This window comes from Copadichromis virginalis, linkage group LG10, assembly GCF_057382275.1.
Source record: "Copadichromis virginalis isolate Kocher_CV1m ecotype Utaka linkage group LG10, C_Virginalis_male_GT1.1, whole genome shotgun sequence".
In the NCBI taxonomy this organism is placed as follows: Eukaryota; Metazoa; Chordata; class Actinopteri; order Cichliformes; family Cichlidae; genus Copadichromis; species Copadichromis virginalis.
The window spans coordinates 13,994,309-14,005,399 of NC_140627.1; the positions used below are offsets into that span (position 1 = coordinate 13,994,309).

The 11,091-nt window shown below is 40.0% G+C and overlaps 1 protein-coding gene across 1 annotated transcript; it reads right to left on the reverse strand.

Annotated features, from left to right (window-relative positions):
- Positions 1–3,367, reverse strand: LOC146700016 (zinc finger MYM-type protein 1-like). The gene is made up of 3 exons (XM_085470002.1): positions 1,427–3,367; positions 888–1,002; positions 1–680 (listed from the first exon to the last, which is right to left on the reverse strand). Exons 1-3 carry the CDS (start codon positions 2,953–2,955, stop codon positions 153–155), a joined length of 2,172 nt encoding a protein of 723 aa, XP_085326128.1. The 5' UTR covers positions 2,956–3,367; the 3' UTR covers positions 1–152.
- Positions 3,368–11,091: the final 7,724 nt, after the last annotated feature.

Below are 11,091 nucleotides of genomic sequence, written 5' to 3' on the forward strand. Positions count from 1 at the left end.
TTTGTAAAAATGAACATGAACAGATTTTTTTTTTTTTTTTGAATGAATGAAAAATAACTATTGAAAACAACAACTGTAAACTGATTGGGGGGGTGGGCTAAAGAGAGAAAGAGAGAGGGATGGAGAAAGAGAGTAAATATGGTTAAGGGTTCTTATTTGTACAAGAACTTTGCTCGTCTGTCTTTCTGAGTGGCAAATTTCTCGATGACCCTGGTGTTGAAATCAGGAAGTTCTTGTGTGAGTTTTTTCTCTATGGACAGCATAGCCAGAGCGTTGAGCCGATCCTGAGCCATATTGTTTCTCAGGAAAGTTTTTATCCTCTTTAAAGTAGAGAAACACCTCTCCGATTCTGATGTTGTCATTGGTGTGGTGATGAGGATGTTAAGAAGACTTACAGTTTCGGTGAATGTGTCTTGAAGGTTGTTTTCCATCAGAACCTGATAGAGCGCCAGCGCACCACTACAACTCTGAAACTCCTCGTTGTCGTAGATCAGGGACAGTTCTGTTTTAAGTCTGGCTTTGTCCAATGAGGGATAGGCTTCCACTGTGGTTTGTAGTGCTGCATCTGGAAAATTTTTGCTGTGTTGTTGGAACAAGTCTCCTTGCAACAGAGTGGCGCTGACAAGGTGCTTGGTGAAAGAAAACCTCTCCTTGGCATGGCTCATAATGGTGTCGCACACCTATCCAATAATATATAATTGGTAAGAGTTAGATTCAGTGGTAAGACTTTGGCACATGTCTCATGTTAATCATTATTCTGAAAAAAAAAATCTGTCCATAACAAAACAAAACAGTCATGACCACTATATTAAATGACATCTGACAGCATCGTCATTAGATTTTATCTGATGATCCGATTTAAATCAGACCAAGCAGCTAGTGCTTACCTCCAGTGCCAAATGGTGTTGCCTGTCTTCCCCCAATGTTCTCCGTCTCTTTGTGGGTGGGTCTTGAACAGGTCCCCTGTACTCCTCATCCACAACCAGATTAGGAAGTGCCTCCCTGATCCAATACATAAGTTTCATTAATGGCTTCTGAAAACTGAATAGGGATATATTAACCAAACACAAACCAAACAAAGGTTGTGTTCTAATTACCGGGAATTACCGGATTTAATTAATAACCGGACCTGGTTTAATGGCTGGGGGAAAACCAGTGCAAGTAAATAAAGGCCCTGGCCATAATTTCAGGAAATAGCCTATGGTATAGGCTACATCAAATCATTACTGGGAATATACTTCATCAAATATACTTAATCAAATATTTTTCATAAAATTACTTCAAAGGCTGATATAAATCAAAATTATCTGAATTCCATTAAACATTTAAGTCACAGAACACAGAATATATGCAGAGAATTTGATAGAATCTATGCATAGATAATTAACATTTATTCTAGGTTACATATTTATGCTTTTATGCCTACCTGATAGCCTGCATGCGGCTGATGAATGTCTGGGTGATCCCTGCGATGGTGACAGAATCGATGTTTCTCTTCTGTAGGTGGTTATACAGCATGTCTACATGTGGCATTATCTTGTGAAACAAGGCCAGGAAAAAACAGAAAGCTTCGTCTTCCAGCATTCTCACGAAACCACCGGCATCTCTCTTTGTAGGGGCATCAAATCCTTCACTGTTACGGATGGTCTGAAAACACCTCACCAGATCGTCTTTATGTTCATACACTGTATTCACAGCACGACTGTTGAAGTTCCAACGGGTTGCCGATGCACTTGGAAGTCGGTGCGCCACCACCTCGTCAAGCACTGCAGTCCTCTTGCTCGATTTAGTAAAAAAAGAAGCGAATCCTGCTATGTCGGAAAAAAAGTGACTGATTTGAGGGATGTGGGAGGTTGCTTGTTGCATTACCAGGTTTAACTGATGGGCATAACAATGTACGTAGTGAGCGTTAGCATAAATGTCCTGTATCTTACGCTGCACTCCTCCAGTGGTACCCCTCATTACAGCGGCCCCATCGTAGGCCTGGGCGATCAACTTTCTCTCTTGTCCCTGGGGGAGGATGAAGCGCAGCCTCTCCGATAAGGCACTGGCTATTGCATCTGCACAAGCATTGGGTAGCTTGATGAATTCAAAAAAACGCTCTTGAATACGGTTTCGTTGGTCAATGTATCTTAGCACCATGACTAACTGACAGTGTGTAGAAATGTCAGTGGTTTCATCAGCTTGAATGGCTAAAAACTTCGCTGCCTTTACTTCTTCCACGATCCTTTCTCTCAGAACTGCCAACATGCAATCCAGGATCTCGTTCTGGACTGTTTTCGAGGTGCCTTTAAATACAGTAGCATTTTCAAGGTGTTGCCTCAAGTCGTGATCAATTGATGCCATCAAGTCGACTAAACCTCTAAAAATCCCTGGATTGTCTGAGGAATCACTTTCATCATGTCCCCGCATTGCTAGCTCAAAAGCACCACAAAACTTAATACAATCGATGATTTTAGATAAAATATGACGGTTTTTATCTACCTCTTCGTTGTGCCTTCTTAAAGCAATCCGATGTCCATCATCTAGCTGCGCCGCTATGCTAGTTTTCCCTAGCACAGCTAGCTTTACACTGTTGTCCATATGAATTCGTGAGCTTTCATGTTTCTTGATTCGTTCGGAGAGGTGCTTTAAGTCGGTTTGTCCAGATTGTGTCCACGTCAAATCACACTTGTCACTTTTGAACAGTATGCACGGGAAACAAAAAAGTGCATTAGCTGTTCCACAGCCTGTCAGCCACGACTTGCGCTGGAACCAACTCCGACAAAAAGTCCTGTTGTATGCTTTTGACTTCTCCTTCGTTGCCTGGGTTAGTTGAATTTCGGGCTTGTCAGGTCCCAACTCTTTAACTTGCAGTTTTTCTGCCATTGTCCTTCTGGCAAAAGGGTAGGTTAGAAGCGATCTAACCGAATTTGGGGGAGGCTGTGCCTCAACCGTTAACAATACCGCTGCCATCGTCTCTCTCTGACCTTATAGCTCACTTAGGCTACTGACTGAGGTAAAATTCTAGAACAGCAAATCTTCGCGCGTTTTCTGCAGGGGCGCAATTTTAAGCGCCCCCAAACCATTTAATTCAGCGACGCTGATAGGTCAAATATTTATTATTTTCCCCTGGCAACCATTTAATGATAGGCTATTTCGCTGCATATCAAGGGCGCTTTGACGAGCGCCCCAGAAGAAGAAAAACACCGTTTGTTGGTTGAACTTTAATGAGTCAGCTGGTGAAAATGTTAAAATACGCCTGGCTGTATATGGGCACACACATAGTAAAACTATCATTGATGAATTTTTTAAAAATATATATTTTTACTCCTCCACATTTGGGGGGGCGGAGCCCGAGCGCCCCCTATGGGCCAGCCGCCACTGATTTAAACGCTATGAAAAGGATCAACAGATATCTGCATATAATTATAGATAAATCCGCTGGAAAAGGACACGGATTTATGGTTTACGGTCCATTTATAATCCGTTTATACTCCAGCGTCTGATGAACAATCATGTCTGAGCAGGCTTTAGTTTGTGTACAGGCAAAACACTGCAGTGGAAAACTACAAGCTCTAAGCTATCAGCCCACAACAATTTTAAAGGTTTTCATTAGCTTTTTTTAAATGTATCTACATTCCTAACAATGAGTGGGAGATGTAAGAGGAAGTCTTAAACAGGATATCCATTATCTGGGATGTGGACATCCTGTATACAAGGGTGTGATAGTCATTGATTTAAAATTGATGGACTTTTATAGGCATTTCCTTACAGACAATAATGGTGAGGGGAGGTTCTTTTGTCCTTTGTAATTCTCTCCCAATGCCATTTATGTTGTTTAGACACTGAAAACTGAGTTAGAGTAGGATTGGGAGCCACTATTTTGGCCTACACCCTGATCCTAAGGAGGATGTCCATTGAGGATTCTAGTATTATGCTCACACCTTCCATCCTCTTTATCTTTTTTACCCTCATCTTTTGTTAGGCCTCCCATTTCCTGCTCTTGTAATTTCTGGGCTCAGTAACCTCCACAACATCCTTGACGCCAATAATGAAATAACTCTCCTCTCATCCTTGGCTATCTCGTCACAAATACGAAACCTTAAAACTTAGATCCTCTTAGCATCACATAAATATGAGAGCTCAAGCACTGTTTACTCTTCTTTCATTAACTAAAACACGGCTAACTTTGCAATGTAGAGGATTTGAAGTAAGGAGCGCTTTGTTTTTTCTGTGTCATATTATCCCCACATAAAGTTCTGTCAACACCTGTGAGAGTATTCACTTTCCTCCCGCAGCTGAGTCCGGCTGCTCGCTCTCTTTTTCTCACAGGACGTGTAGGAGGAAAAGGATGTGGGTCATGCAGGCATGTATGTTTTCCATTGCTCAAGTTATACCTGTAAATGAATGAACTGCAGCCAAAAAGACATGAGCTGTATTCATTCCCAGTTTGATGGCTGTTAAGAGGAATTCTAAACTGTGTCATGAAGTGACCTAGATGTTGATGTGAAGTAGTGGCAGTGCTGGTTTCTGAGCATGTAGGGCCTTGCAGATGACTTGCAGGGTTTTGCTTCTTGCTGACTGTAAGAGATCAGTAAGTGCCTGAGTTTGGCAATAGATTTTACACACTCAACACAGTTACCACGGTAATTCAGGAAATGGCCTGCAGGGTGGTGGCTGTCTTTGGGATTAAAACTGGCAGCAGTACTACTGTGCAGGGTTTGGGCTTTTTCCTGGTGCTCTACACTTACGTATTACTGTTAGATGTCAGAGTGCAGCTTTGTTGTTTGTTTGGAAACATACTTGGGATTTAAGCATTTATCACTTCTCACTGTGGCAAGATTCACATAAAACATACAGTTGTGGTGAGAAATTTATATGCACCCATCATGAATGTCATGGTAATTTGGGGCTTTGTATGATTTATTTTTAACTGGATCTTTTTTCCAGGGTGGAATGATTCTACGTCTACATCTTTTATGACTTTAAAGAACAAGAATTGGATGCATAGGTTTGAATTTATTTTGGATTTTCTCTAATCCACACAATGTAAGAAGTATATATACAGTGCATGCTCAAATATATTGGGTTACAATATCTTGTAACTTGACAAGGCCAAGGCATTGTTAGGTCCTCTTGTTAATAATTGACTACAGCTGGTAGTTTCTTTATGCCATCGTGAAAAGGACTTCTTGACAGCACCCAATGGATTGACCAGTACTCGGAACAAGAGGAGCGTACATTGAACTCGTTGAAGATCTAAGAAGAAGAACTGAGAAGAAGCTCTGTTGGAGCCATTTCTAAACAGCTGCAGATTGTTAAAACCTGTGATCAGTTCAAACAAGAGTACAGAAGAAGACGTTTTTCTGATGTGTCACCACTTTGCCAAGGTCTAGAGGAAGACCCAAACGGTCATTGTCAGATGTGAGGAAAATGTTTAGGATGTTCAGGAACAACCCAGGAACCACCAAGGCTACAACTGGAAACTGCGGGAACAGCATTGTCACCGTCCACAGTGAAGTGAATTTTATTCATGGACTTAAACCGTACCGACCAAGAAAGAAACTGCTGCTCAAAAAAAGGAAACGGTCAAGCTTGCCTATAATCTGCAGCTGCTCGCATGGACAAGCTGAATGTTTTCCGGAGAAAAGTTTTATGGTGAGAAGACATCCAAATTGAGCTATTTGGACAGAATGACAGGAGGTATGTTTGGCGAAGTAAAGGTGAGGCTTTAAAACCTCAGAGCACTGTACCAGCTGTCAAACGTGGTGACGGCAACATCTTGCATCTACTTTATTGCAACAAAGTGGATGGAATAATGACAAATAAAGACTAACTGCAAGGTCTTCAACTTCCCTTCAAATTAACAGACACCTGAACAATCAACACACTTCAAAACTGGGTTTGGCATGGATAATGGAAGCTAACATTAAGCTGACTGAATGGCCTTCCCGAAGCCCTGTCCTCAACCCTATTGAACAACTGTGTACTACACTTAAAAGTGGAGTCTGTGCCAGGAAAGCAACGAATTTAAATGAACCCTACCAATATTGCAAAGAAAAGCAGTCAAATATTCACCCACAATTATACCAGAAAGTTCTTGATGACTACCAAAAGTGTCCTGGTCAAGGTGCAATTTGCTAATGGACATATAAACAAATATAACTGAGTATATGTATATATTTGAGCCTGCATTTATGCTTTTGACCCTATATAGATTAGATAAAATCAAAAAACATGTAACAATCCTTACAGCCTTGTAGCCTTCATTTCTACCTTGTGAACTGCTGTGAAGTGCTTTTTGGGCTGATTTTTGCTTTGTCTTTGTTCTTTAACCCTAAAAGAAAGCCTTACACTATTTTAATAGAATAATAATCATGCCCTGTAAAAACAGGGCAATACATAGTGTACAACATGAACATAACGTTAGTTCAGGTTTAACATTTCTCAGCTTTTAAGTTAAGTCCCTTGTTAAATAACACGTCATAAAGCATAAGAGCATAACAGCATATAACACACAATCTGTGTTACAGATATCAGTTCATTTGAATATAAGATTACTGTAACAAAAACATTTATAACCAAAACTTTAATTTATTCGTAGAATCACGCTGTATAATTTGTCCTTTTCTTTTGTCTTTTTTGTCTTTAACTAACTCGAAGATTAGTCACAAGAAGCATAGCCTGTTTTTGTATTTCTCTGTATGTTCCAGTGACCAAAAAAAGACTCTTTTTAAGAGTAAAGAATCCTGCTTAGCATATCCATCATTAATTTAAAAAAACAAACAAACAGGGCTAACAGTCAGCAACAAGTCTGCACATCAACACAGAGCTGTAAATTTCCACTGGCTTCTTCAGGTCACCCACAGAGCATCACCTGAAGGGTTTCCTGTCAAATAATAAGTAAATAGTAAACCCGACTCAGACATGTGTGGGGCTGCCCTTTACAGAGCAAGAAGCAGCACACAGGCCGGTGGGTCAGCGCCTGCAGAACATGCTGAAGATTGCATAGATGCATGTTTCTCAGGTCGACCTCTTATATCATCATGTAGAATATTTTGCATGTCTGTCAGGGTTTACAACAACAAGTGAAGTTCAGAGCAGCACTCGTGCATCTGTCTAAAGTTCTGAAATAACCTGCTAGTTTCATGATTTATTCAGGAAGAAGTCCCCTGTGAAAACATGGTTATTTGCCAATAAAGACATGCTAATGCCTGTGTTCTGTCTGTATTGTATCATAACCTTCATTCTGCTGTTGATTTTATTTGATTTACACACTATTATCCAGATCAGCGTGAGGAGCTTGTTTGTTAGTGTGAATATGAATACATTCATTTGTCAGGTTTTGGAATATAAGTCATCAGCAACCATATATAGCATTTGTTTTACTCGCTCGCTGCTATAAACCTTTACAAGTCCCATGGCTCTTGCGCATGCAGCTCTTTGATCAGTTTCCTCATCATTTTGTGTTTAACATGCTATTGCTGCTAAGGGCACGGTCCTCGTGCATTTGCATTATGTCCAGAAAAAAGATCTGTGCTTCATTTGCTAGATTAATTGCATGCTTTTTGCTCTACTTAATGTACTTTGTAGCTCGGTTTCATCATTACAGCAACATTTTGATGCTTTCAAGTACAGCCTTTTCTTGCTAGCCAACTTCTAGATTTTATTCATGTGACATGCCTGAACTAATGTTTTTCATTTCGCTCTGATGGCGCACATGAAATACAAATTGCAGGCTGTGCTGAGCTGACAGGCGCCATGGTTTGGCAAGCCAGAGCTTTACAACACTGGCAGCTTTCAAGCCTTTTGGCTCTAATTAAAGCCACACTCTCCCCTCAGGACGGACATTTATGTCAAAGCTTCTTTGGACTTTTGAAATCACTGACGGCTTAATATCTTTATATGCTTTAAATGAAAAGGTTATAGGTTTACAGTAGCATGAATAATCGGTCTGGAATAAATCAAAAGCATTGACAGGAAAACAATACATGTTTGCACACTGTCTTTTCATATTTACAGGCTACGGCTGGTATATGACTAAGCGTTGCCACACTGCATCACACAGGGTTATTGCGCAAATATGTGGTGACCTAAGACACTTAGGTGATAGTGTCTGTTTGTTTACACCTCTACATCGCTTCCTCTTTAAACAATCCCCCATCCCTCTTAATTTAATCTGAGCAAATAACATCAGGTGTTTCCACTTACAGCATGCCGGTGGTTGGTATTCCTCGGCAAGCTTCTCAGTTTGTCACAGAGGTGAATGGAATTTCACTCCTTAGAGTTGCAGAGTTTTATCTCTTTCCTATCCACACATCAACACATAATTAAGATAAAAATAATCTCTCTCCCTTAAAGGCCTATTACCCAATTTTCCAAAAACAAGAGCCCTAAATTGTTCCTCTGCTTCGCCAAAGTGCTCCACGAGACAAAGTGTTCTTATCTGTGTTCCACGTTGTTTTGAAACAGCATCTTGATACCAGATCGTATTTCTCAGAATTGGAAAAGAACACATTCTCCTTTAAAGGATCTAATAAAAAAATGCATGTTTCAAACAACAAGGTTGCTTCTTCTGTCTTTGCGGTACTGAGTTTTTCAGCAGACACAAACCATGATGAACTGGACAAATAATCAAATACTGCTAAGCATGTCCATCACGTTAACCTTCAGCTTGTGATGCAAAGCGGGAAGTAGCCCTGTGTCTCTAATCCCCTACTTTTTGTTGTCTGTCACACATGTATTGCTGTTGATTATTATTCCTAATCCCTTGTGTCAGAAGTATGCAGAGGAGAGCGAAGATTCATGGTCCTGTCAGGGGTGCTGCTGCCAAATCTAATCCTCTATAAATATGAGGGATATGTGATTCATTGCATTGTATTTATGAGCCAAGATGAAGAATCTTGTGTTTCTGTACAAACGTTCTATAAAAACAAAAACAAAAAATGTCTTGCCAAAACTCTACAGAAGCAGACACGACTTGTCTTTTTATCAGTTTTTTAAAGCGTAGAATGAGATGAGTTAAATGACTAACATTAATCGTGATATGTGCAGTTTTATTGACACCTAGAGCACATGAAGTCAGCTTTATGGCCTCATGACTTAATATTCCAGAGAAAATTAAAACTGAAAAAAAAAAAAAAAACGAGTCCCTCAGAAGTGAGACGAAGACCTCGAGAAGGTCTTTGGGAAGTCTTGGCAGGGATCATGTGACGTGACTTAACTCCAGGCTTATTCTGAAAAGTAACCTCAGATATTTCTGTGCTTTTTGTCCAAGCATATTTTTATTTCCACAGCTTAAGGACGTTTTATTGTTCCAGAGCTCAGGGGTAGTTTTAGTGCTCTCTATTGGCTCAGATGTGCTTTCCATGATGCTAGTAATCAGACTTCTCTGTGTCAGGTTTCATTAGCCTGATTGGGGCAGTACATCTCTTTTGGACCACATCTTCAGCTATTTATATATATATATATAAAAAATTAATAAATAAAAACAACTTTTTATAAGGAAACTTTTACAGCAGTGTTTCTATCTGTGAGTATCTGGAGCATACCATAAAGAGCCCAAATAGTTCAAGCACCAAATGCTGCTCCTTACAGATGTTGTTGAGCCAAGCAGCACTCATGTCCATCAGTTTTATCTTTGTTTGTATGCCTACAAAAGTTTCAGCTTCACTATCTCTACTGTAACTTGGCTATTTCATGCATCGTGGAGCCACTGACCTCGAGGCATGCAGTCTGTTGTTTGTCTCTGTGTGAATATTTACCCTAAAACCAGCTGTTTTTGACACAAAGACTTCCGATCTGTAAATCCTCCCACTTCTTTGGTACCACGGGGTCATACGGAAACCGCATCTGCCAAGGAAATATATATATACAAATTTACCATAATTGTTATTGTGATTTAATTACAAAGCCAGTTTTCTGTAAACATAACCATAAAACTATCCCCAGACAAAATCACAACATAGTTTAGATGCAGACCGAAACTCTCTTGTGTTTTGTATTCACAGATGTGGTAAATAAGCAGGAAGTAAATGTGGTTAAATAAGAGATTAAAATGCCAGAAAATATTGCTTTTATACCATACTCGTTACAACAATAAGAGACTAACAGAGTTTTTTTTTCTCATTTTATTATTAATTCTTTAACTTCTTGTTAAATCATAAAACTGTGATTAACCACAGTTTTTGGAAAGCTGAGTTTAGTTTCACTAAACACACTCAGGCCTGATTACTGTCAGACCTGTTACATCAAGAAATCACTTAGACAAAAACCTGTTTGTCAAGGTGAAACAGGCTAAAAGATCACAAAAAGCAACATCGTACCACAATCTAAAGAAACACCAAGCTACATCAAAGTCATTGACGTCTTTCTGGAAAGGCTCACAAAGCCATTTCTAAGGCTTCTAAGAGACTCCTGTGAACCGCGGTGAGAGCCATTATACACAGATGGAGAAAACTTGGAACAGTGGTGAAACTTCCAAGGAGTGAGCAGCCTACCAAAATTAGCATATCGACGACCCATTCAGGAGGTCACAAAAGATCCCAGAACAACATTAAAGAACCGCAGGCTTCACATGTGTCAGAATTCGTGATTCAACAATAACACAGAGATTGGGCAACAATGGCATCCATGAGAGAAAACCACTGCTGACCAAAAAGATCACAAAGACTCGTCTCATATTTGCCAAAAAAACATCTTGATGATTCCCTCAGACATCTGGGAAAATATTCTGTAGACTGAAGGGACAAATGGGGAACTTTTGAAACATTTGAATTCAATTTTATTTTATTTATATAGCACGAAATCACAACAAAAGTTGCCTCAAAGCGCTTTATATTGTAAGGTAAAACCTACAATAATATATGCAGAGAAAAACCCGACACTTATATGACCCCCTATGAATAAGCACTTTGGAGATAGTGGGAAGGAAAAACTCCCTATTTACAGGAAGAAGCCTCTAGCAGAGCCAGGCTGAGGGAGGGGCGGGGCCATCTGCTGCGACCAGTTGGGGCGAGAGAAGGAAGACAAGACAAAAGACATGCTGTGGAAGAGAGCCAGAGATTAATAACAAGTATGATTCAATGCAGGGAGGTGTATTAACACATA

Coding starts and splice junctions, on each gene's coding strand:
- LOC146700016 (XM_085470002.1), bottom strand. CDS start 2,955: ATGGCAGCGGTATTGTTAACGGTTGAGGCACAGCCTCCCCCAAATTCG. Junction 1,003..1,426: donor AGCCGCATGCAGGCTATCAG/GTAGGCATAAAA, acceptor GTATTGGATCAG/GGAGGCACTTCCTAATCTGG. Junction 681..887: donor AACACCATTTGGCACTGGAG/GTAAGCACTAGC, acceptor ATTATTGGATAG/GTGTGCGACACCATTATGAG.